Source organism: Polypterus senegalus, chromosome 10 (assembly GCF_016835505.1).
Source record: "Polypterus senegalus isolate Bchr_013 chromosome 10, ASM1683550v1, whole genome shotgun sequence".
Classification (NCBI taxonomy): Eukaryota; Metazoa; Chordata; class Cladistia; order Polypteriformes; family Polypteridae; genus Polypterus; species Polypterus senegalus.
The window spans coordinates 116,450,232-116,477,139 of record NC_053163.1 but is presented as its reverse complement, the minus strand read 5'-3'; the positions used below and the strand labels follow the sequence as shown (position 1 = coordinate 116,477,139).

At 38.7% G+C, this 26,908-nt stretch overlaps 1 protein-coding gene across 2 annotated transcripts in view; it reads right to left on the bottom strand.

Annotated features, from left to right (window-relative positions):
- The window catches only part of ccnb3 (cyclin B3), a 52,760-nt gene that overhangs the window by 5,678 nt on the left and 20,174 nt on the right, over positions 1-26,908 (bottom strand). For both annotated transcript variants that reach the window (XM_039766387.1, XM_039766386.1), the window contains exons 6-11: positions 23,940-24,038; positions 17,781-17,873; positions 12,500-12,637; positions 11,789-11,944; positions 10,304-10,453; positions 8,541-8,671 (exon numbers count right to left, since the gene is read on the bottom strand). In XM_039766387.1, the coding sequence (XP_039622321.1) occupies positions 8,541-8,671; positions 10,304-10,453; positions 11,789-11,944; positions 12,500-12,637; positions 17,781-17,873; positions 23,940-24,038 (767 nt within the window). The remainder of the gene's footprint in view (positions 1-8,540; positions 8,672-10,303; positions 10,454-11,788; positions 11,945-12,499; positions 12,638-17,780; positions 17,874-23,939; positions 24,039-26,908) is intronic.

The window sequence follows — 26,908 nt, the reverse complement described above, 5'->3', positions numbered from 1 at the left end:
TACATATATATACACATACATATACTTGTGTGTATGTTTGTATGTGTCTATATGTGTGTGTATAGCTTTGGTCACTCAGTGCAAGGGAAAAATAATAAAATATAGTCTAAGTTATTAAACAGTAAAACATTAACGTTTTAAGGTACATTGAGCACTACTGGAGTGGTTGCGGGTAAACTACATTTTAAAGACTGTGTAACACAACAGGTAAGTAACTAACAGCAGCTAAAATGTATATGGATCATCTCTCGGTAGTAGATCCCTTTTGAAAGGCGCTACACGACGGCTGTGGTATAGAAATTACATTTTCTATGTGAACTTTCAAATTTGTGCCTCTGGTAATGTGCCTTACCGGCAATTAAAGAAAATTATTTTTGTGTCCTTTGCAATGTTGAGAGAAAGGCTTTGGTTTGGGATAAAAGGAAAAAAGGTGTAAAGAAAGGAAAGTTGCCTTTCCTTTTATATAGTATAGAGTGATGTGTTCGCTGACGTTATGATCGTCTTTTGGGGACAGTCGCGGTGGGTCTTGTGTAGACTGGTGAGACGTCACCGTCATTACAGTTTTTTTTACAGTTTATTTTTGTATAGCCCAAAATCACACAGGAAGTGCCGCAATGGGCTTTAACAGGCCCTGCCTTTTGACAGCCCCCCAGCCTTGACTCTCTGAGAAGACAAGGAAAAACTCCCAATAAAACCTTGTAGGAAAAATGGAAGAAACCTCGGGAAAGGCAGTTCAAAGAGAGACCCCTTTCCAGGTAGGTTGGGCGTGCAGTGGGTGTCAAAAGTAGGGGGTCAATACAATACAATATACACAACAGAACAATTCCTTAAGACAGCATAATAATAAAAATTATTATCATTAATCGGCTGTGATGGCACTGTCAGTCTTCCACTCCTGTGCGTATCTTCATAATCCGAGCTGAGGACCTCATAATCGTATACGTGCAAAAGAAAGTGTGAATCGCCTTAATATTATTTTGCTGTGGTGTAGAAAAGGGGTCCCATGTTTGCACTTGTCTGGGCTATAGCGCAGGGGGAGGAAGAAAAAAATTAAAAAGTGCTCACTTTGACTTAAGGGAGAAGCGCAGTCAGCGTCTCAAAGGCCAGCACAGCTATGCACGCGTGCTGGCTGCTCGACTTTTGCTGGGCAGGAGACCCCTTTTGTACACACGTTCATGATATCAAAAGTCTCAGCGTTCTTTGGAGGTAATTCATATATTATATATATAGCAAAATACCCGCTACCAGCGGAGAAGTAGTGTGTTAAAGAAGTAATGAAAAAGAAAAGGAAACCTTTTAATAATAACGTAACATGATTGACATTGTCATGAGTGTTGCTGTCATATATATGCCTGCCTAAATAAGTCACCCTCGCTTCGCTATTACTTTTTTACCGTTCATTTAATCATGGCTAGTGGCGGAAAACTTATAAAATGGAAGGAGGATGGCTTTACCAAAACAATTATTGATGGCGAATCGATTATTCATAAATCTTGAATTGGTGATGTTTTTCTGTGTTAACCTCATATTTTTTCATACTTCTTCTCAAACTAAGGTGGTGCGAAGGTAAAATGAATCGGGATGCGCTGATCAATGTAATCGGTGTACCAGGAATTCATGCATTGACAAAAGCTCCCTTTGCTTGTAATGCAAAGTGTGAATATATGCATTATTTTTTAACGCGTTATGGAGCACATGCATCGAAGCTTCTCAGCTGTGCTTGTGCTAAGAAAAGGAAAGATTTTAAAAATAACGTAACACGATTGTCAATGTAACCTTTTGTAAGTAGTGCCTGGAGGATTCAGTGTGGAGAAACTCTAGAGACAGAGTGTATATTAACTTGTGGATTTTTCAGTGAGTATTTGGTGGCAGTGTGACGGTTGCTTCGAAGACGGCGTTAGCCATGAGCTCAGCTCAGAACGAAATGAGATGAATGGGAGGGGTGATGATGACGTGACTCCCCCCGCCTTAACTGTCAATCCCCCACAAACACAGTCTCACGGAATTTGCATAAGCACACCCCTTCACCTACAATTTTAACTTAGTTACAAAGTGATCAAAACTCTCGTTTATATCCTGCGTCCTCTCATTAAACTTGTATCCCGCATTCCTGTGGGCATGTGAAACGCCAGCGTAGCCTGTCTATGAACTTAATTTAAAGTTTAGGTTTGCACCTTACTTTCTTTCCGAGGTAGCAGGACTCATGAATATGGTAGTATATGTCACTCGCTCGCTTATTGTTTTTCGCTGCCTTCTCAATTATATAATGCATGTTTTCTTAAGCGCTTTTTGGAGGTCTTCCTGGTTTTCTACGCACTGTGTTGACAGTCAGTTCACGCGATTACGTGGAAGGCGTGATGATGTCACACTAAACTCCCCCCATGTCTTTCCAGCTAAACTCTATTACAGTTAATGGAGAAAAATACCTTCCAGTTATGACCATTAAGTGTAGAATTTCGAAATGAAACCTGCCCAACTTTTGTAAGTAAGCTGTAAGGAATGAGCCTGCCAAATTTCAGCCTTCTACCTACACGGAAAGTTGGAGAATTAGTGATGAGTGAGTGAGTGAGTGAGTGAGGGCTTTGCCTTTTATTAGTATAGATAGAAGCGCACTTGTTCTGTTTGTACCTTTTGTGAAATTGTTTATTTGATATTTGGAAATCATGCGTAACATATTTTACACTTCATGTCTACATTTTGTCAATTATTACTAAAACATGAAAAACGTTTGTTTTAAACGATGCATTTACTGCACATAGATTCTTGTACACACGGAACACACATGAAATGCATGTGTTCCAAATAATGATACAGTATTTATAAAATGTGTGATTTTGCTTGACCTCTCACTCTAAACAACTCCAAGCAACTGACACGCAGGTAAACAGACTTGAGCTGAGAAAACAGCTTATCAACACATTTGAAGGACAAAAGACGCTGACGGAGAGGTGCGAAACGATTTAAGGTGGGACAGATCTACAAATTTTTTTGAAGGCTCTGGTAATTCTAGTGTTAAAATGCTGTGCCTGCTTTACCTTTCAGACCACTACATTATTTCTCATCAATTTGAGCCCTTTTTATATTCATCAGTTTCCTGTCTGGGATACCTTTAATTCACTTCTTAATACTCATTCAGAAACTGAAGATGAATTTGGATAGTAGTATGGGATTTTATAAGAATTTGGATGGTGACAGTGAACTCCATATTTCATCATTGTTACATACAGCAAACTGCTTGGACTTTTGCGGCATTTGTCACTTTAATTTTTTGATATACCTAAAATGATAAGTATGAGTTTGTTTAATCCATTTACCTCTATTGTTTTATACTGTAACTTTTTACCTACAAACAAAAATAACCCTAGAATGCTGGTTTAAACCTGCTTAATTCTTCAGGCACGAGTGTAAAGGGGGTATGAGGTTAACCAGTTATCATATCTTGTCAAGTTTCTAATAAGTATGTTTATTACATACGATATCCCTTGTATAAATGTGATAAAAGTGACCATCATAGTCCAGGCAACATTAATCCATAAGCTATTATCTCACATAGTTCATTGTCTTACAAAAGAAACTTTATTCTTTAGTAAAGCAAACAATTGTATTAAATGAAATGACAGAGGGCGGCACAGGTAGTGCTGCTGCCTCTCAGTTAGGAGACCTAGGTTCATTTCCCCGAGTCCTCCCTGCATGGAGTTTGCATGTTCTCCCTGTGTCTACGTGGGTTTCCTCCGGGTTCTCCGGTTTTCTCCCACAGTCCAAAGACATGCAGGTTAGGTGCATTGGCGAGTCTAAATTGTCCCTAGTGTGTTGCTTGTGCGCCTGGCACCCTGCCCGGGGTTTGTTTCCTGCCTTGCGTCCTATGTTGGCTGGGATTGGCTCCAGCAGACTCCCGTGACCCTGTAGTCAGGATATAGTGGGTTAGATGATAGATGGATGGATGAATGAAATGACAGAAGAGGCTTGAAGAAAGGAGGCAAACTTGTCAATTTTGTGAATGAAAAATGGTGCAACCATTACAATTAAACCACAGGTATGCAACCCAAATGCTGAACTGCTTACACCCAGAATTCTACACACAACACCCCATAATGACAACATGAAAAAAGTTTACTTGAGGTTTTTGCAAATTTATTAAAAGTAAAAAAATTGAGAAAGCACATGTGCATAAGTATTCACAGCCTTTGCCATGAAGCTCAAAATTGAGCTCAGGTGCATCCTGTTTCCCCTGATCATCCTTGAGATGTTTCTGCAGGTTAATTGGAAACCACCTGTGGTAAATTCAGTTGATTGGACATGATTTGGAAAAACACACACCTGTCTATATAAGGTCCCACAGTTGACAGTTCATGTCAGAGCACAAACCAAGCATGAAGTCAAAGGAATTGTCTGTAGACCTCCGAGACAGGATTGTCTCGAGGCACAAATCTTGGGAAGGTTACAGAAAAATTTCTGCTGCTTTGAAGGTCCCAATGAGCACAGTGGCCTCCATCATCTGTAAGTGGAAGAAGTTCGAAACCACCAGGACTCTTCCTAGAGCCGGCCATCTAAACTGAGCGATCGGGGGAGAAGGGCCTTAGTCAGGGAGGTGACCAAGAACCCAATTGTCACTCTGTCAGAGCTCCAGAGGTCCTCTGTGGAGAGAGGAGAACCTTCCAGAAGGACAACCATCTCTCCAGCAATCCACCAATCAGGCCTCTATGGTAGAGTGGCCAGACGGAAGCCACTCCTTAGTAAAAGGCACATGGCAGCCCGCCTGGAGTTTGCCAAAAGGCACCTGAAGGACTCCCAGACCATGAGAAACAAAATTCTCTGGTCTGATGAGACAAAGATTGAACTCTTTGGTGTGAATGCCAGCCGTCACGTTTGGAGGAAACCAGTCACTGCTCATCACCAGGCCAATACCATCCCTACAGTGAAGCATGGTGGTGGCAGCATCATGCTGTGGGGATGTTTTTCAGTGGCAGGAACTGGGAGACTAGCCAGGATAAAGGGAAATATGACTGCAGCAATGTACAGAGACATCCTGGATGAAAACCTGCCCCAGAGCGCTCTTGACCTCAGACTGGGGCGATGGTTCATCTTTCAGCAGGACAACGACCCTAAGCACACAGCCAAGATATCAAAGGAGTGGCTTCAGGACAACTCTGTGAATGTCCTTGAGTGGCCCAGCCAGAGCCCAGACTTGAATCCGATTGAACATCTCTGGAGAGATCTTAAAATGGCTGTGCACCGACGCTTCCCATCCAACCTGATGGAGCTTGAGACGTGCTGCAAAGAGGAATGGGTGAAACTGGCCAAGGATAGGTGTGCCAAGCTTATGGCATTATATTCAAAAAGACTTGAGGCTATAATTGCTGCCAAAAGGTTCATCGACAAACTTGCTGCCAAAAGGTTCATCGACAAACTATTGAGCAAAGGCTGTGAATACTTATTATGTAAATGTGATTTCTGTTTTTTTTAAATAAATTTGCAAAAACCTCAAGTGAACTTTTTTCACAATGTCATTATGGGGTGTTGTGTGTAGAATTCTGAGGAAAAAAATGAATGTAATCCATTTTGGAATATGGCTGTAACACAACAAAATGTGGAAAAAGTGAAGCGCTGTGAATACTTTCCGGATGCACTGTGCGTCAGTGGAGTTTTCACATATCATTGTCTTGGTGGTTTTTATTTTACCAGTGCCTTCAACACCATTCTGTTTCATTGACTGGGGAAAAAAATCTCATTTTTGAATCTTTATGCCCCATGCCCTCCTGGATTATGGACTACCTGACCAACAAACTGTAGTTTGTGAGGCCGAGGGACTGTGTGTCAGAAATGGTGGTGTGCAATACTGGAGCACCTTGGGAAACTGTCCTGTTATCCCTCCTGTTCAAATGACTACACAACATGCTTCAAGCACAATACCAGTGCTTGCCATCTACAGAAATTTTTAGATGACTTCTCCATCATTATAATGTAGACAGGTTGTGAAGGATTTCATCTTGTGGTGTAGGGACAACAACCTGCAACTCAAAAATCAACAAGACAGAAAGAGCTGTTGGTGGGTTTTAGGTGTGTCAAGGAGCCTCCGAGGCCAGTCACCATTCATGGGGAGGATGTAGAAGTGGTGCAGAGCTACAGGCACCTGGAGTTCACTTAAACCAACAAACTGGACTGGTGTGACAACACATTGGCACTGTATAAGAAGGGCCAGAGCAGACTGTACTTCCTTAGGAGACTCTGGTGTTTTGGTGAATGCAACAAGCTGGTGGAAATATTCTACTATTCCATAGTAGCCAGTGAGTTGCTTTATGTTACAGTCTCCTGAGGAAGCAACTTGAGCTCAAAAGAAGCAAAATGCTCGGCTAAACTTGTCAAGAGCTCGATCAAAGAGCAAATCCTGGACACAGTGGAAACCGTTTTGGAAAAAGGGATCATGGCAAAATTGGACGCCATCATGAAAAATTCCCTCCAGAAGGTGCTTTCTTGGAGAATTTTAGACATTGGATCATTCTACCACAATGTGCTAAGAAGTGCATCTGGGTTCTTTTCTGACAACTGCTATCAGGGAATCCAGTGCTTATTCCTGATGCATGTGTTAAGTTAATTTTGAAATATCCACACAATATACATTTATTTATCTATTGATTGACTGTATTATTTGTTCAGCGAGTATGTATCCTTGTTTCTTATGTTTCTGCAGTTGTATGCATCTGAATCTTCCTGTGGGATTATTAATCTAATCTTAATACGTATATATTTAACTCAGCAAATAATTAAAATTGAAGGACAACACAACAGGAATTGAACAAAAGAAATAGTAATAATGTATGGTTTACCATCATTATCATAATTATAACTAAATACATCTAAAGTATCTTTTCACAATAAAACAGTAAAGTTATAATCCAGGTCTAGTTGTGACCCTCACACCAAAGTCTATGAAGGATCATTAACTCCTTACTGGACACAAAGTATACAAATCTCAAGACATTTAACTACCCTCTTACAGTAAATATATAATACATGTGTGTTAATAACAATAGATTTTTTTCTCTCTTTAACTAAAACTTAACATAGCAAACAGATAATTAAATAATTAAATGAGCCATCGAGTGTTAAGCAGTGGTTTAGCCACAGCATTGTTTTGGATAACATGATCTTTTAAAATATAGTTAATCCTCAAAATTTCTGAGGGATTTGGTTTCTTAGATCTGCATGACTTACTACAAAACATGAAAATGTGAACTTTAAAGATATCAATTGCAAACATTCTTCACTAACTTCCACTCTTATACAAAAAAATGTACTTAAGTAAAAGTATAAGTATTACTGCATAGGTGAAAAATATTTCGATAAAGGTATCTTACATTGAAACTACTCAAGTAAAAAAACAATGTAATTTAAATATCCTTTAATATCCATGCCGTACATTGGAAAGTATATACAGAATATGCCTAGCAATAGAAAAGATTTATCAAAAGATACATATGATTAAGTACACAGTAAATGGAGTACCATACTTTATACGGCAATTACATTTCAAATGATTTTAGCCTGTCTGTGAAATACAATAAAACATTTGTTAGAAAATCTAAAAGCACACAGCAGCCTTACTGATTTCAACTTATAATTCTTATTGAACATTTTTAGCAAAAGGGGTCCATTATCAATTGCAAAGCTCATTGCACTCTCCTCCTGCATATCATTTTATCTTTGCGACTGCACACTTATCAGGAGTTGTGTGTATCCATATTATTTTAGCAAAAATACAATTTACTTAGGTGAGTTTCACTTTTGTTTTTTTAAATTACCAACTCCCTGTACAGTTCATTTTTTTACAGATGTGCTAATATTTTACATTCAAAGGCATAGTTACTTGGTAGCTATATTTTAGAATGCTGAGGTTGAAGTTCTCAGAAAATTAAAATTGATATTTAATGTTAACATTCAATTTATGGATTTTTCTACATGAAGAATCCACTGCATCCACTGAACAATTTTTTTCAGATAAAGGTAATATGACACTCCCCCTTCCAGATTATTTGTGATACCCTACCCCTGACCATTCCCAATTGCCTCTGGAGCATAGGCTGTTTATATAAAAACTCTTTTCATGACTCTCACTGTCAACAGATAAGAGAACACCTTAGAAAAGGCAGTACCAAAAATCTGAAATAAACATTACCTCTAAATTAATTTTGCTCTATTCAGTATACACACATACCCACCAAGAAGTTTCTAAAACAGGAACATTTATTGGTTTCATGTTTATTAGGGTGTCATTTGTGAGCACCAATAACAGTGAAAGTGAACCCTTCAAAACAAAGGATCTACTATACTAATGTTATCTTAAAACATTAAAGCGTGAATCCTTTTTTGCCACCTTAAAATCACGTACCAGTCAGTATTCAGATGGTAAACCTACACCATTAGCGAAGTATGACGTGTCCGATATAAACAGGGGAAAACATCCCAACACCCTGGTGGCAGACAGTCAAAACCAGCTTGAATTGATGTGCTAGAGATAAAGCACTCAGCTATAAATCAGTTACCTGTGTGAGTATTTGCTTCGGACAGCCTTTAACTTTTCATCTGTTGAATACGTGACCAAAAAATTTAGCCTCTTCACTAGAGCAAGAAGGTCAGACACAGTGTACCCCGTATGATACTGCAGAGTGGGCGTCTGAAACAAAAAATAAAATATTAATTTAAACTTTCCTCCTTTTTCACTGTAAAAAAATAGCTTCTGTTTGATAGAGACACATTGCTTTAAACATCTAATAAAATCATGTGTGTCATTTATTTCTTCTGGATAAAGCAATCAGGTCAGAAGGAAAAAAATCCATGTATGTGCTTATCATTAAGAAAAAATATCATTAACATATTTTGTCCATCCATCCATCCATTTTCTAACCCGCTGAATCCGAATACAGGGTCACGGGGGTCTGCCGGAGCCAATCCCAGCTAACACAGGGCACAAGGCAGGAACCAATCCTGGGCAAGGTGCCAACCCACCACAGGACACACAAACACACCCACACACCAAGCACACACTAGGGCCAATTTAGAATCGCCAATCCACCTAACCTGCATGTCTTTGGATTGTGGGAGGAAACCGAGCACCCGGAGGAAACCCACGCAGACACGGGAGAACATGCAAACTCCACGCAGGGAGGACCCGGGAAGCGAACCCGGGTCTCCTAACTGCGAGGCAGCAGCGCTACCACTGCGCCACCGTGCCGCCCTCATTAATATATTTTGTGTACAGTATAATTCTGTTAAGCTGCAGAGCAGGTAGAGTAACAATGATAGCAGAGTCATTCAAGCTGAACCTTTGTTCACGAGTGTAAAGGGTAAGAGGAACACAGTTGGACTACTTAAATGTTTTGTATAGATACTCATTATAAACTTTAACGCATTACTTTTGCTTTTCTTTGTTTGGAAAAACTGCATATCACTGACCAGCATTTGTCATTAAAGCCCATATATATATATAAACATCAATGAAACTGACCAGAAACACACCAAATCTGAACATTTTTTGTTCTATAAATATGCTTAGTCCTTCACAGGTTGTGAAGTAAATAACGTCCATCTCTAACATAAGGCCCTGATGTCCCACTGTATGTATGTGTGGAAGATGTAGGAATTCCCCCCAGTGTAACAAAGGATGTAATCATGGGGGGATATCAGCATATGGTTTATAATGAATGGTATCATCAACTATCCGATTTATCTTTGTATGTGCGCATTCTGACATTTGCTGTCCAGAAAATGAAAAATACTGCTTAAAACCAAGATAATTCAGAATATTTCCATTTACACAAACTCTTTAAAAGTGTGTTATCACAAAAACAGCTTCTAACGTCTGACTTGTCAGTGGACCACTCTCTTAATTTTGTAATATTTATTATTGTAAGATTTTATATTTGCATTAGCTAAAAACTATTACTGAAGAGTAATATTTTAACAGATGTATTATATAATAATACAAGGGAAATCAGAAATAAGGCAATTATTTCCCATTTATTTTGTTTACTATGATGAATGCAACAGGATATCAAGGATCTCAGGTTCAAGAGTAAAAGAGAAAAGGATCAGGAACAAAACAATACTTTCTGGCCCCTTTAGAAGTGTTCAAAAACTGTTATTAGTGCACCTGCTGATTGAAAAAAAATCTTTTTTCAACATAAACAGATAAAACTATGATCAGTTGTTAAACAAGCATACATCTAAAGTGAAAATTTAAATTCTGATTGCTTGGTGCATCTCTTTTTTTTTTTGGAAAAAATAAGGAGTGTGTTCAGCATCTCACCCAGCCTCCAATCTTCTTCATTGCCATAGCTAAGAGCAAGCAGGCGGCAGCCAATTGGGAAGCTCTCTCAGAGACAAAATCCAGCTCTTGGAGAGTCAGCTCACATATATAGCGGGCCAAGGTTAAGGTTTCCATGGAGGTCTGTGCACACTAGAAACAGTACAAAAAAAAATCAGAAAAAATGAAAAATTGAATCTCTATTATTAACATTTTTTTCTAGACAATGGTAATACAATCAATAATAATTTTTGAGCGTAACTTTTTCAGGCTGGCGCCCTGCCCGGGATTTGTTTCCTGCCTTGTGCCCTGTGTTGGCTGGGACTGGCTCCAGCAGACACCAGCCCCCGTGACCCTGTAGTTAGGATAGAACGGATTGGATAATGGATGGATGGATGGACCATTTCAAGATGCGATTGCCAGGAATAAGCTACAAGTTAAGAGGAACTAGTTTCTTTGAGCCAACGAATATAGAGTTTTAATATATGTTTAGAGACAACCATGAGTGAAATTTGCTTAAAATGGGTTACACTTCTAAACCAATTCATTGCCTTATGAAGGTGGTGCTCACAGTAGGGGTGGTGATTTTGAACTGCAAAGAATAATAGTAATGTGACCTGATTCGACAAAGTGCAACTTTTGAATATGGTGAACAGTCTACTGCTGAAGTCTCCTAAATATAACCCTATTAAACATATAAATGTTTGTTGGACGTGCAGAGAGCACATTACACATGTTGTAAGTGCCAACCAGGATTAGCTGGCATCCCGGCCATGATGAATAGGAGACCCTTACCCAGACAGGAGGACAAGATATGGGAACTTTGGAGGGGTTGGGATTCTCCTAAAACTGGATATTTTCATCCTTAATTCTCTTGATCACAGCATTCCTGGACCACGGTAGCCGTGGGACTAAGCGGGCATGATGGGAATTGTAGTGCTGAGAGTCAGCCCTGCTGGGTCCAATGCAAGTCACTAAGGTGTGCTGCAGGGATTTGAGATCCCTACTTTTCAGAACTTCCGCCAAACCTGGAAATGCTTCCTTTGGGCTATGCCCTGGCACAGAAGTACTCTTGAATATGACAGAAAAGGAAGCCACCCAGCCTCCTTCAGCGAATCAGAGCTAGGAGGAAGAAGGGCAACACTCGCTGGAGACAATACTGAAGTAGGAATGAGAAAAAAGAAGACCATTGTGTTTATTGGCTGCTTGTGGGACTTGTAAAAAAAACCTGTTGTGAGGTATTTTGTAATAAACACCTCTAACTTGAACCTGTGATCGTCTGTGTGTTAGTTGTTTCCGAGGTTGGAGCCTCAGTGGCGTCTCTATCCGTCACAGTGTTAAAAATAAAACAACCTGTTACGAGGGAAACGAGGGACCGTCAAAACTTTAGTACACAAAGAATTACGAGCTGTGCTGGGCTAAATGGCTAGTTTGCATTAAATCTTTTTATGCTCTAATGCAATTCCAGAAGATGGAACTCTACAGTACCTTGGCATATCTCCGTAGGAAACGGTACGCAATTGGAATGTTGATATCAAATTTAAGTATACGTAAAATGTTCATTTCCATGTTGATTAGCTCCTCTCTTTTATATGCATCATCACAGATGTACAGGAAGTCATCCACGCACGGTGGGCAGCGTTCCTACAATAATGAGGAAAGAGAATTGGTCAGGCTTCCTATCTGTTATAAACTCTTTTCTTTCAACAGTCAGTTAGCATTCATTTATAAGTTTACATACAAAGGGCCTTATGTATAAACAGTGCGTATGCACAAAAATGTTGTGTACACCCGTTTCCCATCCTCACTTCGAGATGTATAAAAACTAAACTTGGCTTAAAGTCATGCACACTTTCATGGCAGCCTCACACCTGTCATATGCACTTTTCTGCACGGTTTTGCAAATGGGTGGCATCCAGAGACAAAGAAGTACTACTGTTTGTGTTTTTTTCTCCCATTTTTTCCATTTGCATCTATTGTTAAAATTTTTGAAATACACCAAAATTAATTGCATATCATTTATAAATTTAATTCACTTGATTGTAATCATTCTGTAATAGTATAATGGTGCACGGAATGGCCAATTTATTCCATCTCCTATTGCTGCTTTAACATTATTAGAAGACATCACAAACAGAAGGTACAAGTAGTATAAACAGATGTACTACTTGGGAGGGAAGTTAATGAAAAGGGCCTTACCTCGAACTTTGAAGCAAGCAGCATTGAAGTTGAGCCAATCAGCTGCAAACTTTCTCGCATGCAGATAACTTCTGATAAATAGTGATCAACAAGCTTCACAGAGAGATACAGAGTTTCATGGTTCAGCTCAAAATTCTCCTAAAGGAAAAAAGCACACCATCCATATTAATGGTCATTACACAGAATATTTCATGGCATAAGCTTAAAATACAAGGCTACATATAAATAATATTTAATTTGCTAACCCAGAAAAAAATACTCTGCCATGACTAAAACTTAAAATTGCTTACAACAGTGTTTCTTAAAATGGGGGCTACGGCTGTGATACATGGCAGGCCACCTTATATGATGATGATAATCAGTGTTGTACAAGTTCACAAGAACTAGCTCAAAGTTCAGTTCACACAGATTAAAATGAATAAATTCACGTTCATAGTTCATTTCAATTTCGAACTAGTTCATGTTCAGTTCATTTTGTATAATTTAAGGAGAATAAATGACCCATGAGTTTACTTTTTTCAATTTTGCATGCCTTATATTAGGATATTACAGTATTTTTGAATGAAATACAATTATGAAGACTATTTAAATACACTTTATTGAGTTATACCCAGCAACAAATACGTAAAACCATATATGCCGATATACACCCGGTTAAAAAAGAAATTAAATTGATGCAAGTATACATATAAATTACCACTCTATTTCCAGCTGTGTGGCACAAATGGTGACTGTGGAACCAGTGTGTAGGTGAACTAACCTATTACTCTGCCAATCAAAATCACTTGACATATTGCATGTCCAACGGGGAAAAATATAAAGTGGCCTTGCAAAGTACAAGGTTTTCCTAAAAGCGAAAGCGGAGTTTCACCGCATCCTCGTGCCAGCAGGGGTGCAGCGTAAACACAAGCAGGCAGACATAGACAGTGCCTATTTGATTTTCCATTATTTTTTCCCAAATACAGTGGGACCTTGAGATACGAGTGCCCCAAAATATGAGTTTTTTGAGATACAAGCCGTCACTAGGTCGATTTTTTTCCTTGAGTTATGAGCCAAAATTCGAAGTACCAGCCATCAAAGAGCTTGTCACCGCACATTCCAAGGAACTGACAACAATGAGTTGATGGAACTACAGACACAGCAACATACAAAGGTTCTGCAGGAGATCAGTATCGCAGAGGAGGTTATCTCTTCAAGTGAGATAAAGGAAGTGTTGGCAATGTGGGAAAAAGTTTCGAAATTTATTGAAAAGAAACACCCTAAAAAAGTGGCAACTGGTCATGCAGCAGTGCTATCTAATAACACTCGCCTAACTCATTTCAGAAACATTCTAAAGGGGAGGAAGAAACAAAGCTCCTTGGACAGGTTTCTATTGAAAACGAATGAATGAAAGTGACGAAAGCGTGGCAAAAAAGAAAAAAAAAAAAAACTAGTGAAGAAGAAAATTAAGTTAAGCAAAAGTGAAATGAAAGAAAAAACATTACAATACGCTAATCGGCTTCACCAACATCTGTTTATTTCTTTAGATTCTCTTTTATGTATTAGCTTTTATTTTGATTGTATTCAATATTTGTTCATTATAAATACATTTTTCTTATGTTGAAAACTTAACAAAAAATTGAGGTGTCTTTTGGGGGCTTGCACAAATTAATCTCATTTCAATTGATTTGATACACGAGCATTATGACTTACGAGCTCGGTCACGGAATGAATTAAACTCGTATCTCAAGGTACCACTGTACAAATAAACGGCAAAAAAATCATATGAAATAAATATTCATAAAAATCCACTGTTTGTACTTATCTGAATACCGTATTCAGATTCAGCTCCACCCCTACATTACAGGGTGAGGACCTAAACCAGATCCAGAATATCACATAAAACTGAACTGGCTCATGTTCAGATTCTTCTGCTTGCAAATACATTATGTTAAGTTAACCGTTCTTAGAAAAATGAGATGTTCAATTAACGCACTTTTGTGAACTAGTTCATGCACAACACTGATGATAATTATATATAGTTTGGCTTTGCGAGTACTCATTCTCTGCACTGATTGCTATAAAGACGTAATTTAGGGAATGTTTGCATGTGAAGGATGATCTCAGAGTCTGCCTATCATCCATCACCTCCAGAATTGAGAAACTTTGCAGTCAGAGACAAGTACACCAATCTCACTAATGTACCAGGTACGTGATCATTGAAAGTATAAGCAAATATGTGATGTAATGCAGTTCTAAATCTCAACAATCTGAAAAGGTGTTTCATTTTCAAGAGTTTTATGCATTTTGGTGAAAATAAATTTGTCTGTTGTTTCCCTGTAGTGGGGGGTCCATAATTGTTTTTTCTTCCTTTAAAGGGGTCCCTGGTCTGAAAAAAATTTGATAACTTCTGGCTAAGAATGCCATATATCAAACAGGAGTCACCTTCCTGTCAATTTTGTGTAAAATGTCTTTATTACATTTTTACGTTACTAGCTACTTCACAACTACTCCAAAGCAGTCTCTGAAAAGCTCAGTTGCACATGTGTAAACACGAAGGGTTAAAAGGCCTTTCTAAGCAACTCAAAAAGAGGCTAGTACCACCAGGCACAAATAAAACTTTCACAAATGCCAAAAAGAAAGATTTTCTAAAGAAGAAATAGCAATAATCATATTATGGAAAAATTGTATTATGACTGCTAAAGCCAAACTAAGACTTCTCCAGTGATTTTCCATAGTATTCTTCATTTACACTATCTGTGTGAGTTGGGGGCAAGTGTAGTACACGCCTGTGAACACTAGAGCTATTGGAATGAACTTCACTAAACAAATATAATTTGAATTTACAAAAGGGTTTGTTAAAACAGAAAGATGAAATTTGAATGTCACAGAACAATTATTCATTTTACCTGCACTCATTTTAGAATCACACTGCTATAGATGCGCTATGCAAAGCTGCAGTATTTTACTGATCTGTTTTTGGACTTCATATCCACGATCAGCCTCTTCGTAATTTTGAGTGGTTAGCTTGTCATCTTTATTAGTACAACGCACAGCTAGACCCCTTTACACTGTTTTTTTCCTGTCCTACTGCTCTGCACTTTGATACACAGAACAGTTTTCCTAAACTTGTCTCCTGTGCTCTAAAAGTATTGTTTTGCCTTTGATCCTGTTCCAGCCGCTCTTAACCTCGAAATCCCTAGCTGTTCTTTAATGCTAAGACCTTCTCATTAAAGCAATTGACAAATAACTCGTAATTCAAATTTTCATTACAACACATTAAAATCCCCAGCTTAAAAAAAAAACACACAACTTGTTACCCAACATGCCTTGTACCACAATTATTTTCCATCTTATGTAGCAGCTGCCTTGAATGCCTAAAACAATGAGGTGTAATAAATAAAAGTGGCTTGAAAATTTTTAAAGCATTGTTGTATTTGTCATGGAGAAAAAAAAGTAGACAAATTGTTCAGACACTGACTTGTTACTGCAACAATCCCGTTTTTCTGGGCGAGTCCAGAGGTGTGGACTTGCTTGTTATTTTGAATATCAAAATATTAACTGTAACTTGCCACTGCCCATTGGACACAACCAAAAATAAACTAGTCCACATTCAATCTGCCTACCTTTTGCCAGCCTTTTTATTTTGCTCGCTGTTCTCACCGTGAGCCTCATGTATACTGTGTGTAAGCACAAAATTGTTGCATTCTCTTTTTCCCCACGCACACTTCGAGATGTATAAAAACTAAGCTCTGTTTAAAGTCGACCACATTTTCACAGTATCCTTGGACCATGGTTATGCACTTTTCTATTCGATTTTGTAAACTGGCTGGACCTGGCGTCAAAATAGTGCCACAGTTTCTGTATCATTTCCCTTCTTTTTCATATTCGCATCCATGACGTAGGATTTATCAAATAAACTGAAATTAAATCACATATCATTTACAAATTTAAGGCACTACTGTTTGTGTTTTTCCCTTTTTTCCATTTGCATCAATGATTCAGATTTTATGAAATACATAAAAATTAATTTCACATCGTTTACAAATTTAATTCACTTGATTGTAATCATTCTGTAACAATATAATGGTGAATGGAATGGCCAAACTATTCTATATACCATAGCTGCTCTAGCTGTTAGAAGAAATGGATGAATTAGAGGAGAGCGTGAATTTATAGATGATGATTTTCAAGAGCTATCCTCTTAGAGCAGTGTGCTGAATTGGCACCAGCTTTATAAAGGCAGACTTTGAGAAATTCTGCTCTACCTCCTGCTTTGCAAGTTCAGTCCACTCTCAGGTTTTTAGCCACAGGAGCTTTTTCAGGTTGAACTTGCTGACCAATTTGGTATTTCAAAATCATCATGTCATGCCAGCTGTATGAATGGAATTACCCGCTTGTCATCCTGAAATACAAGATTTCCTTACGCTGTGGTTGAACTGCAAAACATGAACCACCAAAAGAGTGAGCTGGCACTACATCATCTATAGCAGGAGAGCCTATAAAAAAGGCAACTCTGCACTGTCACACATGCTTTTTTTCCCCCTCCCAAATAGTGTGACAAAGGCAAATCTTAAAGATAGCGAGTCACCTCAAAGAGCCATGTAAAGAGCAGAGAACCTATCCATTGTGGCACTCAGCCACAGAAAATGAATTTGCTTATGTAATTAGAAAGCATTTCCACTCTATTAATGTGCTGCACTATAGTCCGCAGAAAGTGTGTCACATTGTGCAAGCATGTAACTTGCTACATAATGTGACACACAACTGTGGCTTGCCTGTAACTGAAGAGATGCAGTATGATGAACCTGATCGACCAAATGAGACAACGTTACAACTTAGTTTGAATGAATGGACTCACATTACCTAGAAAACAGTCACCAGAGTTGCTGGGCTGGGCTGGTAGATTGGCCTGTCAAAATACTATGAGCTGAGCTCATAATAGTTTTGAAACTGTGTTGAGAAATCATGAGGCAGTTGTTTAATTCTACTCATGTAACCTGAAATTCCTCAAGGTGATGAGATCCAGAAACTGCAGTCATTATGCTGGACATACCCCAGTGCAGAGGCACCACTTAAAAGAGAATACTGTACTATTTGATGCATACATTTTTCTCAAATCTGCTTGATACAAAGAAGAAGATGCAATTTGACAAATTAAAGAGTTTCCAACACACGTGGCTTTTTGTAGGGCATAAGGAAAATAGTGATCAAAGCAGATTTACTAAAACAGCAACATCTGCTCATTTACATGCAAATTTAAGTAAAAAAAAAAATGCAAAAATGAGTAACTAAAGCTCACCTGAACCTCCACCATCCAGTCCACCAAGATGGCTCTCATCTCTTTGTTCAGATCTTGTTGTTTATTTATGTAGCTCTCAATGCCAAACTTCAACTGGAGAGGAAAAAAAAAAAATCCATCCACTTTCTTAACCAGCTTATCTGGGTTTGGGGGATGAATCTAGAGACAATTCCAAACATAGGGCACAAGGCAGCTATAATCCCCAGACATGTTGCCAGTACATCAGTAAAAACACACATACACACACACACACGCTAGGGCCAATCTTAACAGTGCCACTTGACTTGAGCTACATGTGACTAGACTGTGAGAGGAAACCACAGCACCCTCATGGTGACAGGGAGAACATGCAAACTCATGCAGGGTTCACTCAGGACATACGGTATATACAGTGCATCCAGAAAGTATTCACAGCGCATCACTTTTTCCACATTTTGTTATGTTACAGCCTTATTCCAAAATGGATTAAATTAATTTTTTTCCTCAGAATTCTACACACAACACCCCATAATGACAACGAGAAAAAAGTTTGCTTGAAGTTTTTGAAAATGTATTAAAAATAAAAAAATAAAAACTGAGAAATCACACGTACATAAGTATTCACAGTCTTTGCTCAATACTTTGTCGATGCACCTTTGGCAGCAATTACAGCCTCAAGTCTTTTTGAATATGATGCCACAAGCTTGGCACATCTATCCTTGGCCAGTTTCGCTTATTCCTCTTTGCAGTACCTCTCAAACTCCATCAGGTTGGATGGGAAGCATCGGTGCACAGCCATTTTAAGATCTCTCCAGAGATGTTCAAATCAGATTCAAGTCTGGGCCACTCAAGGACATTCACAGAGCTGTCCTGAAGCCACTCCTTTGATATCTTGGCTGTGTGCTTAGGGTCGTTGTCCTGCTGAAAGATGAACCGTCACCCCAGTCTGAGGTCAAGAGCGCTCTGGAGCAGGTTTTCATTCAGGATGTGTCTGTACATTGCTGCATTCATCCTTATCCTGACTAGTCTCCCAGTTCCTGCCACTAAAAAACATCCCCACAGCATGATGCTGCCACCACCATGCTTCACTGTAGGGATGGTATTGGCCTGGTGATGAGCGGTGCCTGGTTTCCTCCAAACGGGACGTCTGGCATTCACACCAAAGAGTTCAATCTTTGTCTCATCAGACTAGAGAATTTTGTTTCTCATGGTCTGAGAGTCCTTCAGGTGCCTTTTGGCAAACTCCAGGCAGGCTGCCATGTGCCTTTTACTAAGGAGTGGCTTCCATCTGGCCACTCTACCATACAGGCCTGATTGGTGGATTGCTGCAGAGATGGTTGTCCTTCTGGAAGGTTCTCCTCTCTCCACAGAGGACCTCTGGAACTCTGACAGAGTGACCATCGGGCTCTTGCTAACCTCCTTGACTAAGGCCCTCCTCCCCCGATCGCTCAGTTTAGATGGCCGGCCAGCTCTAGGAAGAGTCCTGGGGCCTCATGTATAAACGGTGCATACGCACAGAAATGTTGCGTAAGAACTTTTCCACGCTCAAATCGCGATGTATAAAACCTACACTTGGCATAAAGCCACGCACTTTTCCACGGTACCTCATACCTTGTCGTACGCAAGTTCTCCGCTCGGTTTTGCAGACTGGCGGCACCCAGCGTCAAAGCAGTGCTACCGTTCCTGTGTGGTTACACCTTATTTTCCTGATGCGGCTTTATAAATACAGTAATCCCTCGCTATATCGCGCTTCGACTTTTGCGGCTTCACTCTATCGCGGATTTTAAATGTAAGCACATCTAAATATATATCACGGATTTTTCGCTGGTTCGCCGCTTTCTGTGGACAATGGGACTTTTAATTTAGGTTACATGCTTCCTCAGTTTGATTGCCCAGTTGATTTCATACAAGGGACGCTATTGGCGGATGGCTTAGAAGCTACCCAATCAGAGCATGTATTACATATTACACAACTAAAACTCCTCAATTCTATAAGATATGCTTCCCGTGTGGCACTTGTTTTGTTTGCTTCTCTCTGTCTCTCTCACTCTCTCTGCCTGACGGAGGGGGTGTGAGCAGAGGGGGCTGTTTACACAGTGGCTGTTTGCCTAGAAGATAGGACGCTCCTCTACAAAATGCCGCTTTATCGCGGTGCTTCTGTATACTTAAAGCACGTATTTTTTGATTTTTTGCTTTTCTTAGCGAGCGCTCTCTCTGACATTATCTGCTCTTCACGGTGCTCCTTTGAAGATAAGATATGTTTGCATTCTTTTAATTGTGAGAAAGAACTGCCATCTCTGTCTTGTAATGAAGCACAGTTTAAACGTTTGACTAAAGGGTGTTATTTCATGTCTAGAGGGCTCTAATAATGTTAACAGTGTGGGAGAGTTTATAAGGGCTTAAAATATATAAAAATAACAATACAAACATATGGTTTCTACTTTGCGGATTTTTCACCTATCGCGGGGGGGTCTGGAACGCAACCCCCGCGATCGAGGAGGGATTACTGTATTTAGAAGGTCGTAAACAGGTTTTCTATGCTCTAACTGCGAAAATATTCGATTTATAAATAAAGAATCCTACTTCGCGGAAATTCATTTATCGCGGCAGAGTCTGGAACGGATTAACCGCGATAAACGAGGGTTGACTGTACACTAATAAACAATATGCGGTTAGTTTCAGTGTAACGCATCTGATTGTAATTAACTTGTAACATATAATGGTCCAGGGAATAGCCATAGTATTCCAAATACCATAACTGCTTTAGCGTTGTTACCCTCACTGCACCTTCTTCTTTTAGCTCCTCCCGTTAGGAGTTGCCACAGCGGATCATCTTTTTCCATATTACTCTCACTGCACCACTCAGAGTATTTATATCACTATATCTGAGTGTGAATCACAGCAGCAGCTGATCGGAACGAGAATTATCGGTATACAGCTTCAAGGACACGCTGTCTCAGCCACAGCAAAACGTTTCAAATCCTTTCCTGTACGGACCTCGCGGTTCAGAAACAGTTACATCCCAAGAACTTTAAATGCACTTAATCAATTGCTCCTTGTAGAACTGTTTGTACTTATAAGTACAACACCCCACTTTAAACTTGCACTACAGTTATAATATCGCACAACCTGAGCCACTTTATTAAGCGCATATTTACATATGATGACGATATCATTTTTAAGGTGAAATGCAGTAAAATATGTTTATTATATTATACAGATAAAACTTTAACTTCATTTAAATAATCTATATTCTTCACTGGGACTGTCAAGGATAGAATAATTAAACATGTACTAAGAAGATATTTCAATGTTCCTTAAACATTTTGAAGAATCGGCGCTCTAAGCTTACAGATGGCTTAACGTCTATTACAGAGCTGATTGCGTGGTGATTGGGTATTTGGGGAAAGAAAAGCAAGGACTGCAGTGGCAGCTACGCCAATATATATTGAATATAAAGCAGAAAGAGAAAATAACACAGCTAAAAATGCAGCGACAAATTTCGGCAAAAGTTAAATGCTTGTGTCATGAGCACGAGGCGGCTATGCAGTGTCTGCAACAGATGTGGCCATCCACCGTGCATAAGCTACCTTACTGACATTGGCGGGCGAAGGAGCCACCGATTCTTCCTCTGCCCAGTGCCACCACAAGCCTAGAGCCGCCCCTGAGTACTACTGCAATAAATTATTTCATCGAAGGTCGCACACAATCACTGCGCCGTGAAACTCATGTTTAATAACGTGCTTTAACTCCTATCATCATAAAAATGATATCATGATACATCTCAGTATTTTAGTTATTCAGAGAGCTGTAATATCACGAATGTAATGAATTCTGTGTCCAGTTGGAGGAAGAGAGCCAGTTTAAGAAGCAAGTAGTGATTCACACACATAGAAGATCAAATACAAAACAAAGCTACTTTAATTACGAATTGATTTGAGAAACTGGTTAATTAAACAATTTTAAGATGAAGTTTATGATGTTCTACTTTAATGACAAAATAAACTACGTGATTAAAGTGGAAATGTCGAGATTGAAGTTGACATTTTGTGCTTTTTTCCCCCCACTGTGTGCCTTTTTTTCTGTGTACCCTAATAAGCTTTCATATGACACTCAGGCAGTGGGCTACAACTCGCCTTTTCACGGCGACTTTGATATGTGACTTCTTTTTTATTTCCGGCACTGTGCGATTTTGTGAACGTGAGCTTTCAAGATTCTCCAACACGCTATGTCTCTCGATCAACTTCCTTTTGTTGATTATACCACGGTTTATTTGAACAAATAGTATGTTTTTCCTTTGCCTCCACTTGGTATTCGCTGAAATTCTTATATTTCCCCCGTGCTTTTCCCATTGTCTTTTCACAGAAGGCTGAGCATATGGGCGATTTATATTCATTTGCATATTCAAAGAGGCATAATTCTGGGAGGAGTTGGGGCGTTACATAAAGCGCGTGCACAAGCGTTACTTTTCACGCTGATCGGGATTTATGTAGCAGAAGAACGTGGAAGTTGGAGTACGCACAGATTCCTGCATCTGGATTTTTCTGTGCGCAAGCACATTTCGGCTTTTGTGCTTACGCCATGTTATAGTGCGAGTTCTACGCACGGCGTTATACATGAGGCCCCTGGTGATTTCAAACTTCTTCCACTTATGGATGATGGAGGCCACTGTGCTCATTGGGACCTTCAAAGCAGCAGAAATTCTGTAACCTTCCCCAGATTTGTGCCTCAAGACAATCCTGTCTCAGAGGTCTACAGACAAGTCCTTTGACTTCATGCTTGGTTTGTGCTCTGACATGAACTGTCAACTGTGGGACCTTATATAGACAGGTGTGTGCCTTTCCAAATCATGTCCAATCAACTGAATTTACCACAGGTGGACTCCAATTACAGGGGAAACAGGATGCACCTGAGCTCAGTTTTGAGCTTCATGGCAAAGGCTGTGAATACTCATGTACATGCTTTCTCAATTTTTTTTTTATTTTTAATAAATTTGCAAAAACCTCAAGTAAACTTTTTTCACATTCTCATTATGGGGTGTTGTGCATAGAATTTTGAGGAAAAAAATTAATTTAATCCATTTTGAAATTAAGCTGTAACAACAAAATGTGGAAAAAGTGATGCGCTGTGAATACTTTCCGGATGCACTGTACATACACAATATATAGAATGCAAAAAATGCACATTTCCATATTGTTATGTGAATTAAAGGAATTACTCCAATCAGTTACTCAGTTGTACTCTTAAAAAAAGCAAAAAACACATATATTTTTTTGCTAAAAATCTAAGAGTTACTTCCAAATAAGTCAGTATACAACATAAACAAGAATGGCATTTCCATAGAACCTTTGAATTGAAACTTTTTTTTTTTTTTCTTTTCTGCCCATGGACATTTTTTTTCAAATCTTTTGCAGTTATACAGCACTGGTCACCATTGCATTCTATTCTAGATGTCTATTATGTACACAGTTTTTTCCCTCTTGTTCTGCATGAAAACATGATTCAAAAGGTTTCTTAATCCTCAGTTACAAACTACATAGAGGAAGTAACAAAAGAATTTTGGGGTAGAACGTGCCTTTAAAGTGGATGTAGCTTTTTATTATCTGAAGTTCACCATGTACTAAAGTTCACTTCCAAATGTCCAATTCTACCACTGGGTGGGGCAATGTATACAAATGTAAGTGATTTTATTTATTTATTTATTTTTTTTTAAGTTCCATAAGTTTCTTCAAGTAACCACATACAGTACGTTTGAAAAAGCATTTGCCATTCATGTGAAAAAGTTGACAAAAAGGTTCCGAGAACAGAAAAAGTCCATCTATTGCTTTACCAAGCCTTGTCAATTATATTTCAAAACCAACCAAGTAACCAAGTTAGGGCCATAGGGATGTGGAGACCATAGAAAAAGTGTCAGATCCAAAGTGGGAAACAATATGAAATACAGAGAGAAAATTAGTTTATATATTTGTTTTAGGTGTCAGAAGGAATCATGCAATCAGCAGTCATACAATTCTGAAGCACATAATGATAAAAACAAATTGTTGTAGTACAGTAGGCATGTGTGAGACATAATTTACAGCATAAAGCAGAACATGTTTTGAAATACCCAATCAGGTGATGATTAAATTAACATTAGAAAACAATGTAAACATTACACATAGTACTGCTGTATTATTTTACCTCTCTCTCCTTGAGATAGTCAAAGATATCTTTTGCATACTCTGAACTCATGAATGGGTCACCACTACTTTCTTTATCAACATCATAGGGATCTGAAACCTGCAAAAAAGAAAACATTTAGGTAATGCTGGGTTTTGGTTTGGAGCATGCACTGATACAGCATGTTACTGCACCCACCACATGACAAACCATCTCAGGATCCATGAGCACATGCAACAGGTGACACCTCAGGACCACACAGTTTCGAAGTGAAGAGTGGACTTCAAGATACACAACTGGATTCTATAGAATGTTATGTTTAGCAGATTGGAGATTCACTCTTAACACTGACCGAAATGCACAATTTTATTAAATGTAAATATATATGCTTTAAAATCAGACTGTGAGGGGTCTAATTTTTTAAAGGTACCCCCTACAACCCTGTTGCAACTTTAGATTTTGAAATGAAGATCTACCTCTCACCCTCGTTCATTTGTGAAAAGTCCCATCTTCAATTCAGAAGCACTGTACTGTAGGAATATATTTCCTGTTGATGTACACTGATTTTTCAGAAGTTACTATTAAATAATACTTTAGCAAAAATGCATGTGTTTTGCACATTTTGAGCATACACTGGATGACAGACATGTGGATTATGCGACACAGGTAACGAAGACTTTTCTTTTTCTCATGGACGTTTTTCACAATTTTTGCCACTACATAGCACTGGTCACCCCATTGAGTTTTATTATATGATACACTTTTTCCTCCCATTCAGCATGAGAATATGTGATTAAAAATGTTTCATTCCTATCACTACAATCTACAAGGGGTGCAAAACAAAACAAACAAAAAAAAAAACTTCTGGGTGGAATATTCCTTTAAGCAGACAAACATGGTCACAGAGTTTTGACTCTGATATTGTAACACAAAGACAAAACATACTGCAGAAAAATGGTGTTGAAAGGAATACTTAATAAAAGCAAAGCATACAAATGGTCTTCACATGATAGTCACTCCCCACTGCAGTGAAGCCTAATGTTTTAGAAGCTTACCAATTCAAATCCTTCTCCTGTGACCTGCGCAGGAGACCTAATCTGCCCGATTTCTGTACTTATTTTAAGGACAAGTAAAGAAACCATATAAAATAAACATTTGTAATTAGAAATAAATGTAATGGATTTGGTACTGTTATTGATGCTTATGGAGCCCTATTATGTCAAGATGATAGCTATAACTCATCAAATCAAAAGAACTGGCATAATAAGATGAAAAAGGGAAAAGCTACAAACAGACACAGCTCAGTTGATATCCACTTACACATACAATTGATCTTATTTTTTGCTACCGTGTTAAGCCAGAGGTGTCAAACTTCTGCACAGGTGCAGTGGCAACAGGTTTCAATGTAATTAAAAGCCAGTCATTGTTGCTAATAAGGTTTAACTCTATTTCACTCAGAACTCTTAACTAATTTGTTTTAAAGATTCACAATGAAGCCCTGTCCACACTACTATGTTTTCATTTAAAAATACAAATGATAGTATACATTTTAGCCTTTCATTCACAATACACTGGTGTTTTTAACACAGGAAAATGAATGGAAAACGAATACTTTTGCAATTGCTTTTCAGAGCTGCATACTTCTAAAAACTGCTGCTCAGCGTTTCAGTGTGGAGAGGCGAGAACATAGACTTTACTTGTGCTCTGATGTTTATTACATTGCCCTACCTTAATTGTCTCATTATTCAACTAGTTTTCTTCTGTGAAGAGCAACCATATTCCAGCATAGCGAGGATAGAAGAGTTGTTTTCCATGATGCATGTTGTATTGCTTTCCTGTATGCATCTGAATTGCATTTTGTACGGTTTAAATGACACATACTTGAACAAAAGGCAAATAATTTAATTAAAATAAAAAATGTATGGAAAAAAAAATCAAGAGGTGGTTTAATGATAACAATCCAAAGCAAGTATGGAAGGGACTAAAAACAATTATAGGACTGGGCCCTAAAAAGAGTGTGAGTTTTCCAGCTGACAAAGACCACAAGCTTTTAGCAGATGAACTGAATAACTTTTTTGCCAGATTTGAAACAAGTGATTTCAGCACCCAAAATACAGAAATAAAGGAGATACTTTAGAAAAAGACCAGAAATTCTGCTGTGATGGGGTTCAGGTTAACTGAAGTGGAGAAAGGCTTGTGGCAGTTTAAAACAAACAGTGTAGTGGGACCAGACAGCATATCAGGTGGGCTCTTAAAGCCTTGCTTTAAGCAGCTCTCTCCAGTTTTTCATTTGCTTTACAACTGGTCTCTGACCTGTGGTATTGTACCTAATCTGTGGAAACAATCAATCATTACCCCTTGTAAGAGCCATTTCCTGGTTATAGAAATTCATAAATATTTCACAAGATGACAATGCGTAATCTATGGGAGGTTCCTAAAACCCCTATAAGTAGAATTCTATGGGTATATTCTTGCCATTTCTAATAGTTCTGACTAAACATTATTCTTTAGTTAGTTAGTGACCAGCCTTGCCATGTGTAAGGTGTAGAGGGCATATGGTTTTACTGTGCCTCTTGTGTCCGGGCCTACGGGCCTTTTGAGCGTGTGAATTAACTTGTAAAACAACACTTATTTAAGTGCATAGCCGTATGTTTAAAGCATACAGAAGAAGCTAAGAATCTTTAAGTATATAAGAAGAAGTAAAGAACTTTTAAATACAGCAATAACTAAAGTTTCTCAAGAAGAGCTAAGTTTAGAGAAGATATATTTACCTTTTTTTTGCCTTTTATTCTACATGTGACTGAGAGATTTCTTTCGGCACGCGTTTTACCCATGTTCGATCTCACCTTATACTTCGGCAACTACACCCCTGTATCCAAGGTTTCTAGGCCAAGCTGTTTAAATGATTACAGACCAGTGGAACTTAACTCTATCCCGATGAAATGCTTTGAACATCTGATGCAAAACCTTGCAATGATAGAGACAAAGTC